This window comes from Bos indicus, chromosome 7 (genome assembly GCF_029378745.1).
Source record: "Bos indicus isolate NIAB-ARS_2022 breed Sahiwal x Tharparkar chromosome 7, NIAB-ARS_B.indTharparkar_mat_pri_1.0, whole genome shotgun sequence".
Classification (NCBI taxonomy): domain Eukaryota; kingdom Metazoa; phylum Chordata; class Mammalia; order Artiodactyla; family Bovidae; genus Bos; species Bos indicus.
The window spans coordinates 50322105-50349273 of NC_091766.1; the positions used below are offsets into that span (position 1 = coordinate 50322105).

At 41.3% G+C, this 27169-nt stretch overlaps 2 protein-coding genes across 6 annotated transcripts in view; one reads left to right on the forward strand and one right to left on the reverse strand.

Moving 5' to 3' along the window:
• PAIP2 (poly(A) binding protein interacting protein 2) lies at positions 1 to 17663 on the forward strand. Its single transcript, XM_019965022.2, has 4 exons — positions 1 to 152; positions 12840 to 13003; positions 14344 to 14523; positions 16731 to 17663. Exons 2-4 carry the CDS (start codon positions 12866 to 12868, stop codon positions 16785 to 16787), a joined length of 375 nt encoding a protein of 124 aa, XP_019820581.1. The 5' UTR covers positions 1 to 152; positions 12840 to 12865; the 3' UTR covers positions 16788 to 17663.
• Positions 15823 to 27169, reverse strand: part of SLC23A1 (solute carrier family 23 member 1) — a 16506-nt gene continuing 5159 nt past the window's right edge. For 3 of the 5 annotated variants that reach the window (XM_019965021.2, XM_019965019.2, XM_019965017.2), the window contains 8 exons: positions 26810 to 26966; positions 26357 to 26504; positions 25699 to 25804; positions 25335 to 25464; positions 25093 to 25236; positions 24520 to 24615; positions 19403 to 19663; positions 15823 to 16242 (listed from right to left, as the gene is read on the reverse strand). In XM_019965021.2, the coding sequence (XP_019820580.2) occupies positions 19422 to 19663; positions 24520 to 24615; positions 25093 to 25236; positions 25335 to 25464; positions 25699 to 25804; positions 26357 to 26504; positions 26810 to 26966 (1023 nt within the window). In that variant the 3' untranslated portion in view covers positions 15823 to 16242; positions 19403 to 19421. The other 2 variants (XM_019965018.2, XM_019965020.2) reach the window with 2 other exon arrangements.

Consider the following 27169-nt stretch of genomic DNA (forward strand, 5'->3'; position numbering starts at 1 on the left):
AGTGAAGTCACTTCCGGGCTGGGGTGTTTGTTTGGACTGGAGAAGGGAGGCTGCGGGCGAAGCGCGCGTCGAGCGGGGGAGCGGCGCTGCTTGTGGAGATCCGCGGAGGCCGACCGGATTCGTTGGCTGCCGTCCCCGCTGCCGTGCACTGGGTGAGGGGTTCCCTCGGGCGGAGCGGCGAGAAGGGTGCGGCGGCCCCGGCGGTCGAGGGACAGCACCTCGGCGACGGCTGAGGGGCCTAGAGGGTCCCCTGGGTCGTTGGCCCCCAAGCCCGTATGGCCCCCGTTGTTCCTTGCCTCTTCCAGTTGAGTCTGAGAGATGATCTTGGACCGACTTAGTCTCTTTCTTTGAGAAATGGCCGTCGCTTTTTTTTCTCATTGTCATTATTATTTATGATTTGGATCCCGCAGCTCTCTATCCGGGTCCTCGGTGGCGCGCGATGGTTGCCGGGATAGCACTTTCTCGCGAGCCCCCACCCCCACCCCAGTCCCTTCACCCCCGCCTCCGGTACCCTTTTCCCCTGCTCCCCGCTGCCGCCTCGGCAACAAAGCTCATTGTTTCTCCCCACTTTACGCCTGCGCGTCGCCACGCGCTGCCGCTACTTGCTGCGCTTGCGCGCTCCTCCTGAGGCTAGGGTGGGGGAAGAGAGAGGGGCGGAGGGACTGGCGGGTTGCCTTGCGTACTAGTAGAGCGTTTTGTAACCGTCCGCGAGCCTGTACCTTTCTGATCTGTTTTCTCCGGTTTCTTCGACATCCCCTACCCCTTAATTTTAGTTACATTGTATTCCGTGCTCGGGTTAGGAGGTCCTTTGGAGTACTGGCAACTCCTACTCCAGGACTGTTTTGAACTAGTTGGAACTTTTAAGGGCTTAGCCAATTCACGTTTTTCAATTTTGGTTCTTGCACTTTTTAGTTTCTCTGTACTATGCTTATTCTCTCGCACCATCAAAAATATATAGCTTGTGTTCAAGTTACTTGTTTCAAAACATTTGTTGAAGCAGCCAGCATTGATATTTTCTGTAACTGCAAAAAGGGACCTTTACTGCTTCTTTTGTTGTCTTATTTTCCCTGATTTTGCAACGCCATCATCTCACAGAAACCACAAACTCTAGAAAGAATTTGGCATCCAGTGTGCCGTGGGAGAAGGTCTAACAGCTGACAGCTTTTGACATTTCAGCAGAAGACAAATTCCCATTTTGCATGTGCTGGCTAATCTTGTCTAATTAACCTGGTGGTATGATTTTTCACAGTTTGCGTTTTAGCAGTTGGTCAGGTGTTAGTTTGAGTTTTCTTTAAATAGCCTTTGAAATTTCATGGGCTGCAGGTTATGTATGCAAATAAATTCTCTAAGGGTTTTAATGAGATTCCTAGTGTTTGCTGTTTTGTGTTTCTGTTCCGGTCTGTGAGAGGATATTTTGAGCAAATTACGCTGTTTATACCACTTGTTAATTGTGAACTTGTTCAGAACTTCATTTTTTCTAACAAGTAGGTGTCTTTGACCAAAAAAAAAAAGGTAACTCTCCCAGAAGTGTAGCCTGCTTGTCTGTTTCTTTATGGGTTGGAAGGTGATTTTCATATTTATTTTAACTTGTGAAATAAGCAGGAAGAGAAGCTTGTCCTGCCCGTTTTGAAAGCAGTAGAAACTTGAGAGATTCTTTTATTAGGCACACACTTCTATAGCCCTTAGTAATGGAAGGCATTGTTCAAAGTACTTTTACAAGTATTTACTCTTCAGTGTCTTTAGGCAGCAAGTACTACTGTAAAATGAAGATTATAAATGAAAGAGAGATGTGGAGTAACTTGCCCAATGTTACACAACTAATAAGAGCTGGAATTCAAATCCAAGCGGAGATTATGTGCTCTTAACCTCTGTAGCATGCTGCCTGTGATTTAGTAACATATTCAGAGTCCTCTGGTGGTTAATGGCATATCTGGGATTTGAACCCAATCCAAAATGAAAGTTATCCAAGTTGTCTTGGTGATCTGGATCACCCTGTTGCACAGATACATTAAGATTTCACGTATGATACAGCCTGAGATTCACTATCAGTAACTCAGTCTTTTTTCTTAATTTCCTCATTGTTCATAGTGGTGCTGTCCAGTAAGATAGCTACTGAGCACATGTCTGTTGAGCACTTGCAATGTAGTAAGTGCAACCGAAGAACTAAAATTTTGATTGTATGGAATTAAAATTGTTCAGTCACTAAGTTGTGTCTGACTCTTTGATCCCATGGACTGACTGCAGCACCCCTGACCTCCCTGTCCTTTACCATCTTCTGGAGTTTGCCCAGGTTCATGTCCATTGAATCTGTGATGCCATCCAACCATCTCATCCTCTGCCACCCTCTTCTTTTGCCTTAAAATAATTTAAATTTAAATAGCAACAAGTATCTGGTGGCTACCAAGTTGGATAGTGTGAATTTATTTGAACTGACTCTGCTTCTTTTATGTATCAGTTTTTATAAATAAGGATGGTATTTCTGATGCACTTCGAGCTTTTTTCAGCCGTGTTGTACCATCCTTTTTCTTACCTCATAACGTAGTTACACTATAATTGAGATCAGGGTTATAGTCTTTGGGATTTTTCTGTGACATTGTTTCACTCCTACAAGTGGTTGGACCTGTTGTTTTTATCTTATAGCTTGCCCTAGCAATCTTAATTGTTCTACATGTTTAGTAATACTGTTAACTGCTAGGTTGTTTGCCTAGGTACTCTTATTATTATCAATTTTACAGATAGGGAACCTGAAACAGATTAAATAACCTGCCCACTGTCACATATCTAGAAAGGCAGCCTGGTTCCAGAGCCCATGCTTTTAATCATTATTTTATACTGCCAAACATTAAACAAAAAATTCCGTCCTGCTCAGACTTCTGAATTAAATATAGAAGCTGTTGCAGAAATTTCTATATTTTCTCTCACTAACTAAAATACATATGTATACAATATATGTGTGTTTAAACAACAAATAACTTTAAAGGGCCTACAGTAGTTCAAAGTAGAGTCCAGTGGAATAAGAAAAGGTGGTAAGTCTGTGGAGTCAGTTTCTTTTTGATTTTTTGTGGGGGTTCTGGTGGCACCACTCGGCTTGTGGGATCTTAGTTCTGCCACCAGGGATTGATCCCTGATTCCTGGCAGTGGAAGCCCAGAGTTGTAACCATTGGACCACCAGGAAATTCCTTGTGGAGTCAGTTTAATGAAAGAAGCAGAGAGAGAATTCTGTTTGAATTTTAATGAGAATTTTTTTAAGAGTTAATGTTTTTATTTTTTATTCCAGTTTTATTGAGATATAATTGAAATATAGCATTGTATAAGTTTAAGGTATATAGTATAATGATTTTATTTACATACATCATGAAGTGGTTAATGACAATTCTTAAGAGATGAAAAAGGGGGAAACTTTCTAAAACTTAAAAGATTTATTTTCATATTTTAAAATTTTGTAGCGACTATAAATGTATGGACACTGCTGGAAACCAATAAATGGCAAAAAATAGCTGAGGAAAAGAGTTTGTAGATTTAAAGTGCCAGATATCAGGAAAAAAACTGCTCTTAACCTAACCAAAATCTGGTGAAATTTCTTTCTTTTTTAGCAGCTCTTACTGAGCTATAGTTCGCATACCATGCAGTTCACCCATTTAAAGTATATAGTAGTCTTTAGTATATTACCAGAGTTGTACTTCCATCAAATGAGGACATTTTCATTACCTCAAAAAGAAATCTTATGCCCATGATCTGTCATACAATATGTGTTCCTTTGTGACTGACTTCTTTGATTTAGCATGATGTTTTCAGTATTCATCCATCTATCAGCTGGTGGACCTTTGGGTTGTATCTCTACTGCTATGAACATTTTGCCTGTGTAAGTTTTTATGTAGATACATATTTTCATTTCTCTTGGGAATATACCCAGGAGTGGAATTGCTGGGTTATATGGTAATTCCGTGTTTAATCTTTTGGGGAGCTACCAGACTGTTTTCCATTTTAAATTTCCCATTGGCAGCGAATGAGGGTTCCAATTTTTCCATATTTTCACTAATATAAAGTATTATCTCATGGTTTTGATTTGCATTTTCCACATAGTTAAGGATGTTGAGCATCTTTTCATGTGTTTTTTGGCCTTTGGAGAACTTTGCAGATGTTTTGCCCATTTTTAAATTGGTTGGTTGGTCTTTTATTGTTGAGTTGTAATAGGTCTTTATTCCAAATAAAATTCCCTTATCAGATATTATTTGCCTCTGTTTCTTTTCTACCTTTCCAGAGATTCTATGCATTTGCAAATTGTGAACACACACACACCCCCCTCACACTCACTGTGTTCTGCAAATTGTAGAGCTGGAGTTTTTTTTCCTTATGATAAATCCCGTGTCAGCCTTATCAAGGAAAAGAGGGATATAGTCAAATGAGCTATGAAATAGGAGAAATTCGTTTCTGTTGTAACAAAATTCAAATTCTGGAGAAATGAGATTTTAGTGAAATAAAAATTACTGTGGTTAACCAGAGAGGTTTGTTATTCAGTTGCTAAGTCATGTCTAGCTCTTTGCGACCCCATGGACTGCAGCACTCTAGGCTTCCATGTCCTTCATTCTCTTCTGGAGTTTGCTGAAATCCATGTCCATTGAGTCATTGATGCTATCTCACCATCTCATCCTCTGTTACCCTCTTCTCCTTTTGCCTTCAGTCTTTCCCAGCATGAGGGTCTTTTCCAGTGAGTCAGCTCTTCGCATCAGATGGCCAAAGTATTGAAACTTCAGCTTCAGTCCTTCCAATGAATATTCAGGGTTTATTCCGTTTAGGATTGAATGGCTTGAACCAAGGGACTTGCAAGAGTCTCCTGCAACACCACAGATTGAAATCATCAGTTCTTCAGCGTTAGCCTTCTTTATGTCCAACTCTCACGTCCATACATGCAGAAAACCTGAATAGACCTATCAAAACGAGAAAATTAAAGGTTGTTAATAATACCAAGCCCTTATAATTTTAGATTCATTTGTCTTTGGGGATCCCATAATTCTTCTTATTGAAATGATTCCTGAATATAAGGATGGAAAAATTCCTAGTTCATTTTTTTGAAAACTATATTTTATGTAGCGTTCTCACAGTCTGGGTTTGCAGTTATTTTCTTTTGGAACTTGATACTTGTCACTCTGCCATCTATATTGTTTGAACCCTCTTGTATTTTTTATCTTTTTGCTGTTTTCTGGATACTTTCTTTTATCTTCAGTTCTATTGTATAGATCTAGTCTGCTGCCAAACCCATTATATTTTTGTTTATGTTGTGGTTTTTATATATCATCATTTGGCTGTTTTCCAAATCTATTGTGTGCACTTTTTATATTTAGCTGTTTTCTTTTTTTTTTTGTTTGTTTTCTGAATATATTTTCAAGCTTGATAGGTAATGATCATTTTGCCACATGAGTGGCAACATGCTACATGAGTTTTGATTATGCTTTCTGTAAATTGCACTGCTTCTTGCTTGTCGTATCTTTTTTTTTTTTTTTTTTTGCCTTTTGAATTTGGTTATCTTTCATTTTGAACTCTTCATTGGCCTTAAAGATTAATTTTTTGAGGTTCTTGGACTTCCCTGGTGGCTCAGATGGTAAAACATCTGTCTACAATGTGGAAGACCTGGGTTCAAGTCCTGGGTTGGGAAGATCCCCTGGAGAAGGAAATGGCAATCCACTCCAGTACTATTGCCTGGAAAATCCCATGGACAGAGGAGCCTGGTAGGCTACAGTCCATTGGGTCGCAAAGAGTCGGACACGACTGAGTGACTTCACCGAAGGCCTCGAATGAAGATGCCTTCCTCTCAAAGAATTTTACATTTGCTTTTGCCAGGCTCTGGCACCAGTCAAGGGCCACTTTATACTCAGTTCATGACTTGGGATGTTCTGGACTTCCCAGGTGATGAGAATTTATTCCTCCTATCCATAAGAGGTCCAGCCATAGTCACGGTATCTGAGTTCCCTTCCACCGTTCCCTTTTGATTAGCTTGGTGGGGAGTGGGAGTCGTTTTTGGTTCAACCTTAACCTGAGTATATAGCCCTTTGGGGTCCCAGCTTAGAGCGGGAGGATCTCCTGTTCCATCTTTCCTATATGCCTTTTGCCCCTTGAAGCATCCAAGGTCGATTCAAAGAAGCCTAATGGACAGAAAGAAGCCCTCAGTGCAGAGGCAGCCTCAGTGTTTAAAGTTCCACTTTGTTCTTTGAATTCCCACTTTACTTACTTTTCAGCACTTTTGAGTGTTTCTTTAGGAATATGTTATCTAACACTTATAGTGAGAAGACTATAAATAGTCTACCACTATTGGTAAAAAGTTCTGATTCATTTATGCTTTAAGGAATTAAAATAGTTTCAAGTAAATGGATATGCCATCTTCCTGGCCAGAGGGCTTAACATAAAAACATGATCCTGATTAAACTGCAAATTTTTAGTAAAATTCCCATCAGACTGTTATTGACAACTTTAAAATTGATACAAAGATGAAAGTGCAAGATTCCCCTCTTCCCCAAGAAAGTTGCTAAGGGATTTGTGATACTAGATATTCAAACTTACTGAAAGGCTGCTCTATTCAAAACAGTATGATACTGTGCTGAAATATTTGAAGATGAAAGGTCATGATGAAAGGCCTGCAACATAGCAGATGGTTAAGCCAAAAAAAATTGTATAGAGAAAACAACTGTGGCAAAAAGCTAATAGTTGATGAATCTAGATGAAAGGTACAAGTGTTCATGATACTATTATTTTATTATGACTTTTTTGTAAGTTTAAAATTCTTAAACAATAAAAGTTGGGGATAAAACAGTATACAATATACCATCACAGAGCAAGGAAACAGTATAGTAGGAGTTTGATCATGATAAACCTGAGGAACAAGCTTTCATTTCAATAATGATGAATATAGATCTTTTACATCATACTCAAAGTAGTGCTCACATGAGTTAAAGATTTAGAGGACTTCCCTGGTGGTCCAGTGTCTAAGACTCCATGCTCCCAGTACATGGAGCCTGGGTTCAATCCCTGGTCAGGGAAATAGGTTCCACATGCTGCAACTAAAGATCCCATGTGCCACGACTAAGGAATGCCCAGTAAGCTAAATAAATATGCAAAAATATATTTAAAAAAATAATAGGAATAGTTGGGTTTTGGTGTTTTTTTGTTTTTTTGTTTTTTTTAAGGTTTCACTATAAAAAAGAAACTATAAAAATACTGAGAGAAAATAAAGGAAATAAAACCTCAAGATAGGGAAAGACTTCCTAAACAAGATGAACATATCCTGGCAGCTGTAGAGGAAAACAGTGAGATTCTTTTATGCCCACCTGTTTGCAAAAGTAAAATGCTATGTTGATTATATACAGAGCTGTTGAGGATGCAGAGAAATGGGAGCACCCAGCTTATTATAGGAATGTACATTACCATAATATTTTTGGCATATAATCTGTCTTTTAAAGCTACAAATGCACATGGCCTTTGACCCAGTTATTCTCACTTATCAGAATGTATCCTACAGAAAACACAACTAGAAAAGGATGTGTGTACAAGGGTGATCAAAGCAGGATTATTTGTATTGAAAAAACTGGAAATGGTAAATTGCATCAGAGAAGAAATGGTTGAATAATTGCTGCTGTATCCATTTAAAAAATTAAGTATACTTGTGTACATTGACTAGTAAGGATCTTTCATGTGATATATTTAGTTTAGCATGATTCTATTAAAATACATAAATTCTTTATGTGTGTCTCTATAAGCAAAAAAATATGAAAGGACATATACTAAGCTGTTAAAATTGACTACCTCTGGGTAAGATTGAAGATGGAAAGGAAAAAACTTCCTTAAGACCTGTTTAAGTAGGGCCTACTTTGTACATAAACAGTTTTTTTTTACTTTAATGCTTCCTTTTCCAACAAAATTTCCTAACTATATGCAAAGACAAATTATCCAGAATTTTTCAAATGATTACTTTGATACATTGTTGTTTTACCATTTTGTGATTTTTGTTTAGGAAAATCTTATTAGATGTATTCTTACAACTACTAGATTTTTAGTATTAGTAATTTAATATTGCTTGTTCTGAATTAGTATTACTGTGTTGTTTTAGAAATCCTTTTATGAGATTAAGGCTAAAGATTAAAAATTTTGAATTACATTTTGTGATAATTTTAGGATTTTAAATAATAAAAACATGTTTTTTGAAGCCATAGATGTTCTTTGAAGCAAGTATGAACATTAAAAATTGGGGCAAGGGGATTATGGGTTTTCTCTGTTCGTTTCTGCCCATTTTTAAGTGGTTTCCATTAAATCATGAACGAAGACAAGACAGCAACAGATTGTTATGGTTTACTTCTCAGATTTTTTTTTTTTAAACTGTATTTGTCAAGTCATTACATACGTTGTGTCCTCAAACATCACTGAAGCAAATTAGGTGCTTCTGTTTTGTTTTCAGGAGTTCCTGTTTAAGTTTTTGTTGGTTTTGTTCTAAGCCACAAGAGACTAATATATATAGATTTGAGCTCACTGACTTGAAGCTGCTGCTTTTGGACTGCCTCTGAATAAGATGATGATACATCTCAGCAGTACACCTTACACTATATATTTTTTTTGGTGGTTTTTCCTAGTGGTTACCCTGGACATGACAAATAACACCTTAGTTTGTAACTCATGTGGACTAATGCTTCTTTAGTTTGCTGTAGAGAAAAAGAGGAGTTATAAAGCAAGAAATCTATTAGTGACTTTTGTATTTACTGTATAATTATCATTGTTTATTTCTTCCAGTGAATTCAAGTTAATGCTGGTATTCTTTTTATTTCAATGTGAAGGAGTCAGTTAGCTCTCCTTATAAGACAGGTATATTGGTAATGAACTCTCACTTTTTTACTTATCTGGGAATGTCTTAGTTTCCCTCCCCGCCCCTTTTATCCTTTCATATGTATTGTCCTGTTTTCTGGCTTCTAGTTTCTGATGTGAAATCATCTATTAATCTTGTTGTTTTGAAGATGCTTTTTTGGTCTTTGACTTTCAATAACTTGATTACAATGTGTCCATGTGGATTGCTTTGGGTTTATTCTACTTGGGAATTCCTTGAGCTGCTTGATAGGTTTCATCAAGTTGGAGGAGTTAGGGGCCAATTAGTCTTCACTCTTTCTCTTCTTCTGGGTCTCCCATTATGCATATATTGGTACATGTAATGGTATCCTACTGATCTCTGAGGTCTGTTCATTTTTAAATCTTCCATTATTTTTTATGTTTTTCAGACTAAATAATCTTAATTGATTTACCAAGTTTACTGATTCTTTCCCCAGTCAAACCTGCTGCTGTATGCTGAGGCACACCTTTAACACTTGAGCACTTTACAGCTCTTTCTTAACCTTTTTATGTGCAGAGCCTGAAGCTTGAATAATCTTGTCAGGTCTTTTCTGAGTGTGCTGCCAGCACTGGGCATGCCTGTGGCCTCTTAGGTTTCCCAGAATATGTAGGAGCTTTTCAAAGCCTTTATTCCCAAAGCATCTCCTTCACCAGCCTTTCTTCCTTTCCTTTTTGCCCCAACTGTTATTCTTTGCTGGCACTGGCTACTATATTTGCCTTTAACTGTTTTTGACAAATGCCAATTTAAAATAATAAATTTTACGGTATTTGAACTATATACTCAGTTTTTTTAAGACAGCAAAACACGTGTGTGTTAATCATTCAGTCATGTCCAACTCTTTGCAACCCCATGGACTGTAGGCCACCAAGCTCCTCTGTCCTTGGAATTCTCCAGGCAAGAGTATTGGAATGGGTAGGCATTCCCTTCTCCAGGAGATCTTCCCGACCAGGGATCAAACCCAGGACTCCTGCATTGCAGGTGGATTCTTTACCATCTGAGCCACCAGGGAAGCCCCAAAACATACATAGGACATAATATAAAGTGTTTGGTCTAAGAAGAATCAACAGGTGATAGAAGAAAATTTAAAATCTGGTAACAATACCTTGTATTAAAACACCTTACACTCAGTAATTGTAGGTCTGTCAATGTTCTGAAAGTAAATGATCCTCACCCCTCTGGCTTTTCACTTGACTGGCTATAGCAGAAATCTGGTCAGCAGTTGTTTCTTCCTCAGCTATCTTAAGATGCAAGATTAGTGCCTGGGCTCCAGTTGATTTTACTGGTTCCAGTTAGGATTTGTTTCCCAAATATTGCTTGACAATGAAATTTTATTTACTGTCCTTAATATACTTTCAGTGGGATCTGTACCAAAGCCACAGGTTGTTTGATGAGGTGATAATGGGCAAAAAGCTGACCTAGAGACATGTCAGATGCAGGGCTTGGGCCCTTTTTGCTAAGCACTATTTATATTTTGTTACTGGTTGGCATCAAACAAGGAGGGAGGGGTTCCTTGAGATTCCCAGACTATAGAATTTGCTGATGCAGATTTTCATTGTTTACATAAACTTATGCTCATGAAATGTATGGAAAACACTTTTTTCTTTAAACAAATTTTTATTTATATATATATATATACACACACACACACTATTATAGTCACTTGAATCATATTCAAAAACAAGTTAGTGGTATTTCTAGTACAGGTCTCACATATAATTGCTACTTAACTGTTCAGTTCTACTTGAATATTGAATGTCCTGTAATCTGCTAAACATGATTTTTATGTACTATTTTTAACTAAAAATATGTCATTTATTAATACTGTGGTCTTCTGAAAGGTAGGATGTAATGGGTATGAGCTGGGATAGGATACATGTTGGGAAAATAATGAAAAGCTGTTGTAAATTGAGATGTGTTTGAACATCGTTTAATGATCGGTTTGTGTGCAGTGTAAACAAAGTTCCATGAAGTTGCAAAGCAGAATTGACCTCCTTCTTTTCATAATATTTGAGTCTACTCTAAAGTGTAGTTTGTTTAAAAATGAGCATATAAATATTTGGTAGCCTGATATATAAGTAATTTACTTTAGAGGAACTGATTGCTGTTTAGTCAGAACTTGTTATCAAAATAAGAGGGTTTATTTAACCCAAGATTAATGATAAATAAAAATATCAAGGATATCTATCATCTGTTTTCTGTTGTGTCTTTTCACAGTGCTTCAGTTTCCTAATTCCAGTCATGTTTTCTTTCTACCCCACACTGTGTGTCTGTTCAGTAGTGTTCCGACCCTGTGACCTCATGGACTGTAGACTGCCAGGCTCCTCTGTTCCTGGAATAACTCTGGCAAGAATACTGGAGTGGGTTGCCATTTCCTCTTCCAGGGGATCTTCTCAACTCAGAATTCAAACCCGCAGCTCCCGCATTGCCCGGTGGAGTGGTTACCGCTGAGCCACCTGGGAAGCCCTCTACCCCACACCCTACCACATAAATCTCAGTCTGTCTCTGCCTTTTCTTTCATACACATACAACACTAAGGAAGGCAGAATTCTCAGTAATTCCTTTTTAAATTTTATTTATTGATTTATATTTGACTGTGCTGGGTCTTCATTGCTGGCAGGCTCTTCTCTAGTTGCGCCAGGCGGGGGCTGCTCTCTAGTTGCAGTGTGCCAGCTTCTCATTGCTGTGGTTTCTCTTGTTACAGAGCACGTGCTCAGTAGTTGTGGCGCATAGGCTTAATTGCTCTGCTACATGCGGGATCTTCCCAGATCAGGGATCAAACCTGTGTCTCCTGCATTGGCAGGCAGATTCTTAACCACTGAGCCACCAGGGAAGCCTTCTCAGTAATTCTTAATTCAGGACTTCCTAACAATGAAAAATGTTAGTGCCATGACACTATTGTCATTAGTATTCATTATTGGGGGAAATGCATATGTGCATCAGGATTGGGCCCACCCACCCCTACTGCTTAGAGACTTACATTCATATTATATGAAAAGCTGTTTTTTAGTACTTATGTCCTGTTAAGTTCATAAAATTAAGTTAAAATTAAGTTCATAAAATGAGTTTAAAGGGCCAGGCAACATACATAGAGCAAGTCTGTCCCTGAACCTTACCCAAAGAAGGAAAACTATTTCTAGTATATTTGGGGTTTTCTGTTTAGTTTGATTATGACAACTTTGGAGTAAGAAGACATTTTTAAAACTCTCATCTTCATATTAGGTATGCTGTTGCCTTCCTTTGGCATAAATCACACTAATGTTTGGATTTACATACAAGTCTCTCTTGCTTTACGTAAACACATTTTTTAGCAATTTCGGAGTTAATGAACTGGTAGACTTACTGTAGGGGCGTCCCAGGTTGTGCAGACAGAGAATCTGCCTGCACTGTCAGAGACGCAAGAGACATGGGGTCAGTCTCTGGGCTGGGAAGATCCCTTGGAGTAGGAAATAGCAACCCTTTCCACTATACTTTCCTGGGAAATTCCATAGACAGAGGAGCCTGGTGGGCTACAGTCCATGGGATCACAAAGAATCGGACACAACTTTTCGACTGGGTGTACACACACAGAATACTGTAGACTCTGGAACTTTAATGCTTCAAACTTTTAGCTTGCAATATATTAAAAGTTTGTTAGTTTTCACCTCCAGTCCCTAGGTTTTTTAATATCAATTTTCCAAACCATGGTGGTTTTATGAAACATAGAATATTCTATTTTTAACAAATTAGATGGTTTGGGGATTCAATTTAAATAATTGTTTGCCTTTGTTTACTGTTACTAGAATCTAGGCTATTCTCAGTTATTCCTTAGACATTAAAATCGTTTAGGAGAAAAATGAAGCTTTCCAAATGCTTGGTTTATCATGTGCATTAATGTATTAATATGCATCTCATACCTAACCATGATGGCTGGTAATAATAGATGCTCACTAAGAACTGAAAGAATAACTGGCTAAATTAACTGTATTGCTGTTTTAAGGTTAAAAACTACATCTGACGCCAACCATGAAAGATCCAAGTCGCAGCAGTACTAGCCCAAGCATCATCAATGAAGATGTGATAATTAACGGTCATTCTCATGAAGATGACAATCCATTTGCAGAGTACATGTGGATGGAAAATGAAGAGGAATTCAACAGACAAGTTAGTTTTGTGTATAAACATTCTTTTTTATTGTAGCCCGTGATAACCGTCAAATAATATAATTGTACTTGTCCCTGAAATGTGTTTTTCACCTGGTCCCTTATATATGAAATACATGGATTTATGTGCCACCACTTCTGTTTTATTTGGATGTTGATTACTACCAGGTTTAACTGCTCAATTGAAATAACCTTGGGAACTTTTTTCAGTGTCTGACCCCAAAAATTCTGATTCAGAAGAGCTTAGGGTGGGACCTGATAAACTTATTTTTTTTTTTTGACCGTCTCAGGTGGTTCCTGGGAGCAGTAAGGTTTGGAAACCACTACCTTAGACCAGTCAGATTGTCCTATTGTGGTGAAAGTCAAGAGAATCCAGAGTAGACAGGCACCAGTACCAAAGTACTGGTTTTCACCTAAGGTTCTTGTTCTGACCAGCCCCCAAATCTGACACCACTGTTCTACTTTAGAAAACTCTCATACGTTGTAGAGAAGTCTCATACATTGATAAATGTCTTTATTCCCATATTTCTTGTACCTGTTTTCATCTTTTGTCTTGTTTTTCCCTGATCCTGACTTTGGCCATCAGTAGCCAGTGTGATTTGACCATATCTAGTTTTATATATATATATATATTGGAGAAGGCAATGGCACCCCACTCCAGTACTCTTGCCTGGAACATCCCATGGACGGAGGAGCCTGGTAGGCTTCAGACCATGGGGTAGCGAAGAATCGGACACGACTGAGCGACTTCACTTTCACTTTTCCCTTTCATGCATTGGAGAAGGAAATGGCAACCCACTCCAGTGTTCTTGCCTGGAGAATCTCAGGGACGGGGGAGCCTGGTGGGCTGCTGTCTATGGGGTCGCACAGAGTTGGACACGACTGAAGCGACTTAGCAGCAGCAGCAGCAGTTATATATATTCAAGAGTATTAAAAAGGGTTAAGCAGTATGGTCTTCTATTTCAATGACAGTTAAGTTGCTGACCCTCTAAAGATAATTTTTCCAGTCATTTTTGGGTGGGTTTAGGGTTTGTATAGTTTTGGAAGTATCATAGGTAATTCTAATACCCAGTCCTGCATAAGAACACTTTTGTTACTTCTTCCCTGCCACCTTTAGTGGAAAGAAAGAATATTCTGCTCTGACAAGTAAGACATAGCAAAAATCTAAATATATCTTTCCAGGTCTTATGGAAAAGATTTTTTTTTTTACCTTAGCATAGAAGCAGACAAGGAAGGTATGACATTGTGATTTTTAATGGTTTAGTTCAAGATACTTTAAGCCTTTCCTAGTGATGTCATCTTACCAAGTATGCTATAAATTACCCTTTATTATAAATCCAGATAGAAGAGGAGTTATGGGAAGAAGAATTTATTGAACGCTGTTTCCAAGAAATGCTGGAAGAAGAGGAGGAACATGAGTGGTTTATTCCAGCTCGAGATCTCCCACAAACTATGGACCAAATTCAAGACCAGTTTAATGACCTTGTTATCAGTGATGGCTCTTCCCTGGAAGATCTTGTGGTAAAGAGTTATTTTTTCACTTTTTTAAAACCTAGTTGGTCTTTCTCATAAGTGGAAAAGTCAGCATCCATCTGTTTAAGAAGAGTTCTACGTCTCTTTCCCTTCAGAAATTCTACTGCTTCTTACTATGGAAGCAGAGGCCTCCTGGTCTCACTTATGATATGGAGTGACTTTTGGCAGCACTCTGGAGCTAGTCTGATTAATAGATTTCTGACTAATAGATTCCTTGACACTACTTTTAGTTATGACAACTACGATACCCTAGGATACGTAAATGTCTAAAAGCAGTCATTCAAAAGGGACAAGTATGTTCATGTGATTTGCCTGTGCAAAAGTAGCTAGACGGAGAGGTTTTGCTCTGTCTTAAATATTTGGTGAAATTACACATTTTTTCTGAAGGGTAAAATTCTGGAGATTTTTTTCCTAACCCAGGATTTTCATTGAGTTACTCTAACTCTGTTTGGAATTATGATTTAACAAAGACTTACAAACTCTTGGCAGAAAAGGAACACAAACCTATTTATATTTTTAGTTATTCCCAGTGTCTCATTGCTGATGGTTTATTTGTAGTAAAAAGTTTTTTCAGGAACTGTGATAACTAAGCATCAGTACTAAAGTAAAACCTGATGATCCTTTTGCTAAAATTAAGATAATTTAGCCAGAATGTTAAACTTTCTTTCCATATGGACAATCTCTAGTTGCTTCTGCAAGACGGTTCTCTGGAATATTCCCCTAGACTCTGAAGTCATTTTGTAATTGTCTTTTATTCACTGTGCAGTGATTTCCTAACCTGGTTGTACATCATAATGACCTATGAAGCATTAAAAACAGAAATTTTCTCAGGAACATGCCATCCATAGAATCAGTCATCTAGACATGCTAATTTTTATAAGCATTCCCAGAGGATACTGCCAGCCTGCCCTTTCAGACATTTGGAAACTGTTTTCCTAAAAGGCTGTATAGAGAACACTGAAATGTACATTGTGGTATAGCTTTTGTTGCAGTAAAGGACAGTAACCCAATTAGGCAGATATGTGATCTGAACAGTCTGTTGGGGTATACTTGCTTATGGCTGGATTAGTCACTCCACAAATAATCCTGATTCCTCTGAGGAGAAAAGCTCTTTGCTCTAATGTATAACTTTACCTGGACCCAGTATCATCCCACTGTCTAGAAACTGGTTTGTTTGACTCAGTCTGTTTGAGATTAACTCCTCCTAGTTATTTTGTATCTGCCCAAAGTTTAGATTAATTTCCCTTGAGAGATGAGAATCATTATGTTTAAATTATGAAACTTAAATTATTGCTCCAAAATGTTGTTTAATATGCTCTGGTCTTGAAGTAAGTAATGTTGAAGGCTCAGATTCAATCTAAAATCCTGCCAGCATCCCTACATTTCAGGCCCTGGAATCTGTCCTGGTTTCTTTTTGTCTTGATCAATTTGCATTCAAAAATGTGGTAGAGGAAAATTTCCAGCTGTTCCCTGTATGCTAACATATCTACTTAGGAAAGTAAAGATTTAGAAATACACAATGATGGTGGTACAAGCCTCTAAGGCTCTGAGAGGCTTTGGCCCATTCCTCCCCTAACTGATACAAAAACAGTCCCAGAGAGTGACTTATCCAGGCCTACATAAGAAGTTAGTTAGCAGAGCTGGGGTTCCAACTTAGATCTTCTGACTCCCCATGTAGTTTTCTTTTCCTGTTATATACCATGCTTCCTGTGGGAATTAGAATACAGCAATTAGAAAGACAACTCCATATTTTCAGTGAGCATCATAAAGTAAAATTAATCCATAAACAATTCCCCAATCACTTTAATCATCATTTCAATACTTGTTTAATGTTTGCATAGTTTGAAACTGTTTAAAGAAAGTCAACTATCATAGTTAAATAAATAGAATTCTGTGTTCTGAGACATTCCTTTGGTGGATGTGCAGTTAGTGAGTTTCCGGTTACACTTAAGCAAATTTAATTTCAAGTCCTACCTTCTGTTTAGGAAATTGATAAAATTTGATATAATATACATAGCTTACATCTGGTTCCTTCTTTCACTGCTATAGATGTGTTTTAATTCAGTTTGACCTTACCATCTGAATTCTTGCCTTTGTCTTTTTTTGGAAGATGGTTTTGCATGTGGATCTGGGTTGAATGCTTCTGAGTATCTGGAGTATCTGCTAATGAATTTGCTTTTTTACTTATTTTCCAGGTCAAGAGCAATCTGAATCCAAATGCAAAGGAGTTTGTTCCTGGGGTGAAGTACTAAAATATTTGAGTAGACGGGGCCCTCTTTTGGTGGATGTAGCACAATTTCCACACTGTGAAGGCAGTATTAGAAGACTTAATTGTAAAAGCTCTCTCTCGTCACTGTGTTACACTTATGCATTGCCAAAGTTTTGTTAGTCTTGCATGCTTAATAAAAGTGCTGAGACTGTTAAGTAAAAAGCTGTCAAACATTTACTGAGAACAGAATTGGCCCCATGGCTTGAAGTGACAGCAAGGAAAGAAGCACCAGTCAAGTTGTGTCAAAGCACCAAATTAAATGATCTCTAAATCTAAATTAAATTCTAATTGTTAAGTGAGTTCCTCAGTTCAGACTTAAATTTGCATTTGTTCCCATCAAAAAGAATCTCTTTTTTCTGAAGAAGGCTTGCTGGTTAATTGAAATAGTTCAGTATAGACATTTAAATATGTCTTTAGTTACTGAGGTTACAAGGTAGTGAACCTAAGTCTCCTGGCTTTTATGGGGTGTTATCATGTAAGAAAATACTGAATTATCCTAGTGTTACATCTAAGCAAGTATGTGATTTGAGAATTCCATCCTTTTCTAAGGAGTCATTGCATCATAGCTATTACCTGTGTAAAATCTAACATTTGACCAACCCATAATTCAATTGAACAAATAAATTGTTACATATGATTTGAGTGGTGCTTTTCCTTGCTTTGTTAACCATCACTACAATAGTCTGCAGCACAACTTTTCTTTTAACAAAGCTAGAACAGTTTTGGCTTCTTAAACTTCTTATTTGGGTAGGTTAAGCTGCCATACGTGTTCAGTGTGAATAGTGTTTAAGTTGAAAATATTGTAAAAAAATTATATTTTTTCAAAAATATTTAAAAAAATAAATAATAGTAGAACTGAGCTGCTGATGTTTGTGTTTATTGGTGTTGAAATACGGACTCTCAAGTGGTGATACTCATTTTAGTGTGGGCCCAGTCCCTCAGGACAAACCTGTTGGCGAAATTTGCTGAGAGAGCAAGCTTTATTAGATTCCATAGTGTCAAATGTGTTGTTATATATAAGTATCTGTCCAAAATACAGCAGTAAAATAAATCCCATAGCCCCCTCCATAGCCCGCCTTGGTCACCTCAGGCTGCAGTGTCAAGGCAATCATATATATCCATGTTAAGAAACTTTCTGGCTGGCCAGTATGTTGGTAACCTTACTCTAGTATAAGCTCCACTGGCTTCTGCCCTTCACAAACCATTGCTGCTCTGATTGGCCTGGTTTGCTGTTGGGATTCACCTGGATCCCCTTTTTCACTCTCACAAACTAATTATAATCTTTATTTGGGATAGGCTGTTGGTCAGCTAGCAATTTCCTGGTTCCACATACAATTCTGCTTCATGGCCCTATTCTTAAATTTGGAGGGCTCAAGATTAAGAATGCCATCTGGTCAGTTCTGGTTCACATTTTCCCTATGGTCCTTTGATGTCAGTACCTGTGCCTGCTGTTTTTTTAATGACTCCCTTACTAAGCTAATAAACAGGTAGGTTTTTTAAGACTCTGAAGTAGATGATCTTGTTCGGCTATTGTTCTTTATAGAACAATATTGTGGTGGTTCCACAATACCACCAGCCCCTTCTGTTCTCTACTAGCTCAGCACCACAAGTGGCACAGCAAGCTGCCAAGTATGTAAGCGTTGGAGACCATTTCCCTAAGCCTAGATGGGTGGGCAGATGAGTTCATTTCCACATACTGCCAGATGATCATCATGTAATATAATAAGAGGTTACAAACTTGAATAACCTAATAATTAAGAGCAAAGACTAACCAGACTTCCTGAATTTGAGTCTAGTGATTATGGGTAAGTCCCTTAACCTTTCTGTGCCTTAGTTTCCACCTTGTTAAAATGGTAGTAATAATAGTATCTATCTCAGGAGTATATTTAGTTAATACACATCAAGCACTTGAGACCATTCCCTGGTACAAATTAATAAATCACTTACTAAAACTTTCTATCATGGAGTCATCTAAGCTAAGCTCTCACCTTGTTGGAACTTGTCTGTCTGTGGCAATGTGCACATTAAAACTACCTTTTTTTTTTTTAAGACCTTGAGACATCACCCCATCAGGGCCTGTATGGCATAGTTTTAGGGTAACTGAAATCATTCTGTTTTGTAGAGGTTTTATTACAACTATTGAGACAGAGCGCCTTACGTGAGAGAATTTTTAATATTCTTATACTTGTGTCAGTCATTTCTCAACCTTTTCCATGTCATGAAATATAATTTATCATACTACATGAGGTTGCCTATAGCTACAGGTTATAGCTCACAGGCTCCAGGTGACCCAGTATCAGTTCAGATACCCAAAGGCCGAAAGGATCAATATTTCAGCATACTTTGAACCTCCTACACGGCTAATGGCCCACACTTGTTGGGAAGTTCCACTGTCACTGTCCACTGTCCACTGTCATGAAATGGCTAAGGAGTTCCACATACATACAGTGACTTTTTACCCAGTCTCCCTTTCCATTGAAAATATTCAATTATGTTACAAAAATGGTAACTTGAGTAGTTGTCTCTCTGGTTAAAGCATAAGAATGTTGTGATTTTCCATCCCTCCCACAAAAGCCATAGACTAACACACAGTCCTACCTTTGCTGGAAATAATTTTTCAGACCTTGGTGTACACGGTTTCTGTGTTTTCTGGGATATCTTCTGGAACTGGAAGCTGGTTTTTTGACCTTGATGGAAATCCTTTGAAGACCGGGCAGATAGGAATGTATTTCAGAAAGGCAATTCTTTTTACCATGCTCATCCCAATGGGAAAGTCATAGCTTTTCAGGCTGGAAGACATCTCACTGTCAGCATGGGCCCCAGCTTTCCACTGTATCAGACCTCGTTCTTCTGGGCTTCCTGCAAGTGGACAAAGGGGTCACCAGAGCCAACAATCCTCTACTACCTCCCTTCCCCATAACCTAGTCATGAGGGAAGAATTCCAGAGTTAACTTGATTCTCAGTTTTCTGGTCCTGCAAAGTTGAATCTATGATCTCAGCTCCTAACTTGCCTAGAGCTCTAGAGATCCCTGAAAGATACTGGTTATACATAATCAACATTTATTGCATATCTACAGTGTGCCAGGAGACGGCACCCCACTCCAGTACTCTTGCCTGGAGAATCCCATGGACAGAGGAGCCCAGCGGGCTACAGTCTGTGGGGTCACACAGAGTCGGACACAACTGAGCGACTAACGCGTAACAGTGTGCCATAATGCTCCGTGCTTAAGTGCTTTAAATTCATTGTCTGATTTCTTTGAAACATTGGTGGGAGATATATATGCACTATTCGGAGAAGGCAATGGCACCCCACTCCAGTACTTTTGCCTGGAAAATCCCATGGATGGAGGAGCCTGGTGGGCTGCAGTCCATGGGGTCGCTGACAGACACGACTGAGCGACTTCACTTTCACTTTTCACTTTCCTGCATTGGAGAAGGAAATGGCAACCCACTCCAGTGTTCTTGCCTGGAGAATCCCAGGGATGGGGGAGCCTGGTGGGCTGCCATCCATGGGGTCACACAGTCGGACACGACTGAAGTGACTTAGCATACCATAGCATATATGCACTATTATACAAAATTTTATGATGAAGAACGTTAAGTAATTGTCAGCCTTCACCATCAGTATGGGGCTGGTGTTTGCTGGACCAATGGGGACCAAGTAGTACCCAGACTGCTGTGGAGGTAGGAAGGTATATTTTGAAATACTATAATCAGTATTAGTATTACGAGTCCATATTTGGAAAATAAACTCTAATACAAACTTCAGGAAGTCAAGCTAGGTAAAATCTTTGTTGGTGGTAGGGATACACAAGAGATTTTTCACAAATAGGGGGAAGTAGTTATGGGAGGGATTTGTGAATTCTCTGAGGTTTTCACAAGAGATGAGGTTGAAGACAAGTAAGTGGAAATTTAGTACAGAGATTTCCACACACTGGCAGCCCAGGTTGAAAAACCCCATGGGTAGAGAAACCAGATGTATCCCAAAATCTCAGAGGAGGACGCACTGAGGGAGGGCTGGGATGCGTGGGAGAGGCCACTGGAGCAGGCGCTGTCTGAGCTGGGCCCGGCTGCACAGAGAGCAGACAGCAGAGGAGCTGGAGCTGTGGCACCAGACTGGGGTGTCTCAACCCCACTCCTCACCGCTGCTGGGACACAACCACCAGTGCATGCTCCCCACCTGCCTTCCAAACCCCTCCCTTGCGGTGCCTTCAACTCTTGTCCACATTCCAGTTTCCTTGGTCCTTCCAGAATCATCCAGGAAGCGCTCTGGATGACTCAAGCCCAGGTTCATTCACCTTCAGTTCAGTTCAGTCGCTCAGTCGTCTCCGACTTTGCGACCCCATGAATCGCAGCACACCAGGCCTCTCTGTCCATCACCAACTCCCGGAGTTCACTCAGACTTAGGTCCATCGAGTCAGTGATGTCATCCAGCCATCTCATCCACTGTCGTCCCCTTCTCCTCCTGCCCCCAATCCCTCCCAGCATCAGAGTCTTTTCCAATGAGTCAACTCTTCGCATGAGGTAGCCAAAGTACTGGAATTTCAGCTTTAGCATCATTCCTTCCAAAGAAATCCCAGGACTGATCTCCTTTAGAATGGACTGGTTGCATCTCCTTGCAGTCCAAGGGACTCTCAAGAGTCTTCTCCAACACCACAGTTCAAAAGCATCAATTCTTCAGCGCTCAGCCTTCTTCACAGTCCAAACTCTCACATCCATACGTGACCACAGGAAAAACCATAGCCTTGACTAGACAGACCTTTGTTGGCAAAGTAATGCCTCTGCTTTTCAATATGCTATCTAGGTTGGTCATAACTTTCCTTCCAAGGAGAAAGTGTCTTTTAATTTCATGGCTGCAGTCACCATCTGCAGTGATTTTGGAGCCCAAAAAAATAGTCTGACACTGTTTCCACTCTTTCTCCATCTATTTTCCATGAAGTGATGGGACCAGACGCCATGATCTTTGTTTTCTGAATGTTGAGCTTTAAGCCAACTTTTTCACTCTCCACTTTCACTTTCATCAAGAGGCTTTTTAGTTCCTCTTCACTTTCTGCCATAAGGGTGGTGTCATCTGCATATCTGAGGTTATTGATATTTCTTCCAGCAATCTTGATTCCAGCTTGTGTTTCTTCCAGTCCAGTGTTTCTCATGGTGTACTCTGCATATAAGTTAAATAAACAGGGTGACAATATATAGCCTTGACGTACTCCTTTTCCTATTTGGAACCAGTCTGTTGTTCCATGTCCAGTTCTAACTGTTGCTTCCTGACCTGCATACAGATTTCTCAAGAGGCAGGTCAGGTGGTCTGGTATTCCCATGTCTTTCAGAATTTTCCACAGTTTATTGTGATCCACACAGTCAAAGGCTTCGGCATAGTCAATAAAGCAGAAATAGATGTTTTTCTGGAACTCTTGCTTTTTCCATGATCCAGCGGATGTTGGCAATTTGATCTCTGGTTCCTCTGCCTTTTCTAAAACCAGCTTGAACATCAGGAAGTTCACGGTTCACATATTGTTGAAGCCTGGCTTGGGGAATTTTGAGCATTACTTTACTAGCGTGTGAGATGCAATTGTGCGGTAGTTTGAGCATTCTTTGGCATTGCCTTTCTTTGGGATTGGAATGAAAACTGATCTTTTCCAGTCCTGTGGCCCCTGCTGAGTTTTCCAAATGTGCTGGCATATTGAGTGCAGCACTTTCCCAGCATCATCTTTCAGGATTTGAAATAGCTCCACTGGAATTCCATCACCTCCACTAGCTTTGTTGGTAGTGATTCTTTCTAAGGCCCACTTGATTTCACATTCCAGGATGTCTGGCTCTAGGTCAGTGATCACACCATCGTGATTATCTGGGTCGTGAAGATCTTTTTTATACAGTTCTTCTGTGTATTCTTGCCACCTCTTCTTAATATCTTCTGCTTCTGTTAGGTCCATACCATTTCTGTCCTTTATCAAGCCCATCTTTGTATGAAAACTTACTGCTGTAAATTGCTTTCAACTCGGTTTTCACTTTCTATTTTGTTGGATGACTTTTTGCCCTTACGTGTCTGACTCAGGGCCATACTGGCAGGCTTCAGGAGCACTTGCTGAACTAAACTTTTTGCCCCTCTAAGGTTGGTTTGTGGGTAAAGGGGAAAGAGCAAATACAAAGTGGCCTATGCCCACAGTGTACCCGTCCCACGGAATAAAGCTGTATGACTCCATTATTGACTGCATTCTGGGCCAGCCAGACCTGGGTTTGAGTCCAGGTTGTGTGACCTTAGGCAAATGATTTAACCACTGTGAGCTTCAGATTCCTCATCAATACATATTGAAGGACTGTTACCTACTATGCAGCATAATACATATAATGATCGGCAGGGATGGATTAATGATGGGCATTTGGGTTGAAGGAGAGGGATGTGAGGAACTCTGGCACTCTGAGGCTGTTAACATCTGGGTAGCTTAATCCAGCTGCCCAAATCACAAACCCTTCTGTACAGCTGCCTACCCAGATGCCCTCCATCTCTCTGGATTCCCTAGGCATCAAGGTTACCACTTCCCTGTCTTCATATCCACAGGATGAGCTTCAGGTCTCACCTCAGCTTCCTTTAGGTGATATGTTTAGGGAGGGCGGGGTACCATAATCAGGTACCAAAATCCATCTATTCACTGGATAGCTTCTACCAGGAGCTCCCTCATCTGATGCTATCTAAAATCCCTGAAAGTACCAGGGAGCCCTGCCCCTTCCCTATGTAAACTCTAACCCACCAGCTGTGCACAGCCAGCCCCTGATTCCTGTGCTCTGAGTAGACACTTGTGTCTTCAGAGAGGGGAAAGCAAGTGGAGCCAGCTATATTTAGGCTGTTAAATGACAGCAGATGGAGAGCTATCATCTTGTTTTTCCAATCTCTTATCTCCGTAGACTAATGCAATCCGGCCTCTGTCCCCACTGAGCTTTCCTTGATCTTACACTTCCCCTGGAACTCTCCAGCAAAGTGGTAGAGTGGCTGGGACACAGACTGTGAACTAACTGCATTGGATAGACTTTATTTAAATCCCAAATTTGCAGTGTTTAAAACCTTCAGTGAGTCACCTAACCCCTGATTCTTTTTCCTCACATAAAATGGCATTGATAGTCTGTCTCACAGGATAGTTTTTGAGGATAAAATGATACATTTAGCTCCCTTCCTGACCCGTAAATATTTGGTAAATGCTAACAAGTCTCATTACTAGTCAGAATACCTGGTGACATTTAGTTTTTATATTTTGGGGGCACATAAACATGGGCTAGGAGGATTCTCAGGGACCCCACAAAGTATCCTCCATGACCCCTGTAAAAAGCCCTGATACCAAAGAGAAATGTTAAGAGCTCTCCTGGTAGCCAGCATGACAGATCACTGGCATATCTGGAGTGGGTTTTGCCAACATACTAATGCTACATTCCCACCTGTCCTATCCTAAGAAAACAAAGGCACCCCTCAATCCAGTGGCAACCAAGAAATGGCAAGGAAACAATTCATGGGGCCCAGGAATGACTCTCCTAGCCACATCCTCTTCAAGACCAAGAGGAAACTTGGCCTCTATGAGGCCAGTGGTCTCTCCCTCCAGCCCATCTGTTCCTGCTTCTCCCTGCAGAGCCTGCATTGCATCTGACCTGGCCACGGCTCCGGAGACATCTGGTGGACTGCCTATGAGTCCACCATGGTTCTCTGTTCCCCTCCCAGGGCTGACCGATACCTGGCACTGTGTTGTCCAGTATGAAAGCGAGGCACCCACCCACGAACATCTCCGTGGTCAGCAGCACAGTCAAAATCTGGTCCACCTCAGGAACGCCTGTGGAACAGGCCAAAGGCCAGTGAACGTGACGGCCTCATCCAGAGAACAGATCTCAGAGACGCTCCCCACTTGCGCAGCCTGCTGACTTCCTCGAGCAGGTGTGGAGATGGGACAGTACAAAATCCGGACATTCAGGATTATACCCTCTGCCTTTCCCATCCTTGGATTCAAATCCCAGTTTGCTGGTTGCTGCTTGTCCTGCAACAAATCATTTAACCCCTCTCATCTGTAATGAAGATAGTATCTGTCTCATGGAGCTGTTGTGAAAACTAAAAGAGCACATGTAAAGTTAAGACACAGAAAATGTCTTAGTAAAGGACAGTTATTGGTTAGCCACTTGGCTGCTGACTAACATCCAGAGTTGGGGAGGATTTGTGGCTCTGGCTGTGTGGAGCCTTTGAGGGAAGAGGCTATGCTCAGAGTCAAGCCCACCATACCTCCCCCACCTTGAGATGGGTAGACTCTTGGGAATACCTGTGTTAATGACGTCCGGGTTGGAGTCCAGGTAATTGGGCAGCGTGAGACCGAAGAACATGGAAAATCCAAGCACAAAGAGGTTGCGGGAGGAGTTCATGTCCACGAACTGCAGGTTAGACAGCCCCACAGCTGTAATCATGCCTGAGGGCACAAGAGAACCGCTAGAGGCTCCTAGCCCGCTGAGTGGGCTCCACTCATTGCGACCACACTGCGTCTTCAAAAGCACGCGCAACACTCACCAAAAAGGGTGCAGAACATCCCCCCTAGAATGGGGTCAGGGAGTGAGGCGAAGAGAGCCGTGAACTTGCCAATGGTGCCCAGAATTAGCATGATGCCCGCACCATACTGCACCACGCGCCGGCTGCCCACCTGCCAGTGAGCCAGGGGTTGGTGCTAGACCCAGGGGACGAAGCTGGGGGGAGCGTTAGTTGCGGGAGGGGAGGGGTGTGGTGGGTGGGCAGGGCCTGTTACAAGAGCCGGGCACGAATGGGTCAGGGCAGGATGTAGGGCGGGGCCTAGGCCAAAGTAGGACTGGTTTGTGGCAGGGCCTGCGGTACGTGGAATGGAGTTGGGGCTTTGGGCCGCTCTGGCTAATCCGGGCACCTTGGTAATCCCCAGGACGCCAATGTTGGGACTGGATGAGGTGGACCCATTTCCCGTGCCCAACAGCCCTGCGATAATGCAGCAGATGCCTTCGGTGAAGATACCCCTGTAAGGAAAGGGCAAGTGGGGGCCTTGGTCAGTGCTCTATCCTGGCCTGCGTCCTCCCATTGCCCTGGCCAGATCTCTTGCATCCCTAGGACTGTGCGAGCTACAACCAACTGTCCATAGTCGTCCCCCACTCTAGGCCAAAGGGGGTCTGGAAGCCAGGATCCCAGGTCTGAATGCTAGTCCCACTATCCTGGCACTTAATCTTTGGGTGATTCTGGGCATCAATCTCCTCATCTGTAAGATGCGGACAATAGGAGTACCTGTCTTACAGAGCCATTAATGGATTGCAGGAGAGAACGCACACCAAGGGCTAGACACACGGAAGGCTGTCAGTGACTGTGGTTTCTCTAAGACTTTGTTATTCCTCAGCTATTTGCAACAGCAAGTGATGGGAGCATCCTCACTTCATAAGTAAGGAGGACCAATCCTGGTGAGTTAGTGACTTGCCCAACTCCTTGTCCCCCTCCTCTGGGGTTCAACTCTGTCCCAATGTTTGCTTCCCGAGTGACTTTTGAGGGGATCAGACATTAGGGAGGACAGGTGGGCATACCTGTTGATAGCGTGTACTGGAGGGGGTGGTGCACCAGCCAGGCGGGCACAAGCATAGTAATCCCCAATGGACTCGATGATGCCTGCTAACGTGGCACTAAACATTCCCAGGACGGCTGCTGCAGTCACAGTGGGAAGCCCCCACTGACCTGAAGCAACAGGGAGACAGGCAGATGGATGCAGTGAGTGTTCCTAGCTGAGTCAGGGAGTAGAACAGGCAGTACTTGGGTAGAGCAGTGAGAGGGGTAAAAGGATCTCAGCCTGGGATGGGAGCTTATTTGGGATCACTCAGTCATAAAGCTGGAGTGAGGCTATGTCGGAATACACTGGCACTCTGCCTGGAACACTTTAAATGTGCAGTTGATACTTATTATGTCATCAGATGGACTGGGGTCACCAGGGGCCACATTGATGGTCTCAGTTGGAGGCACAGGGGCCCAGATGGGTTGCTCACAGGGATAAGGGATGCGGATCCAGGGAGCAATAGCCATGATGTCCCCTCGGGCATCTGTTCGTGCCTGGAAGCCATAGGCTGTGGGGTCTGAGGGCAGCATGTCCGTCAGGGTCAGCACATAGCAGAGCAGCCACACGGTCATGATGGCTAGCACGATCTGAAGCGAGGGTGGGTGAGGGGTCCACTGAGGGCCCAGGGAGCTCAGTCCAGGCTAACCAGCTAACCCGAGCCCCAGCCCCATGGTGCCCCAGCCCTAGCTCAGACCCTGGCCCCCATTCCTGGCTGGGACCTCATCTTTGCCTCTAGCTCCCCTACTGCCTTGGCCCTTTCTCCCAGCCTTAGCCCTGGACATAGGTCTAG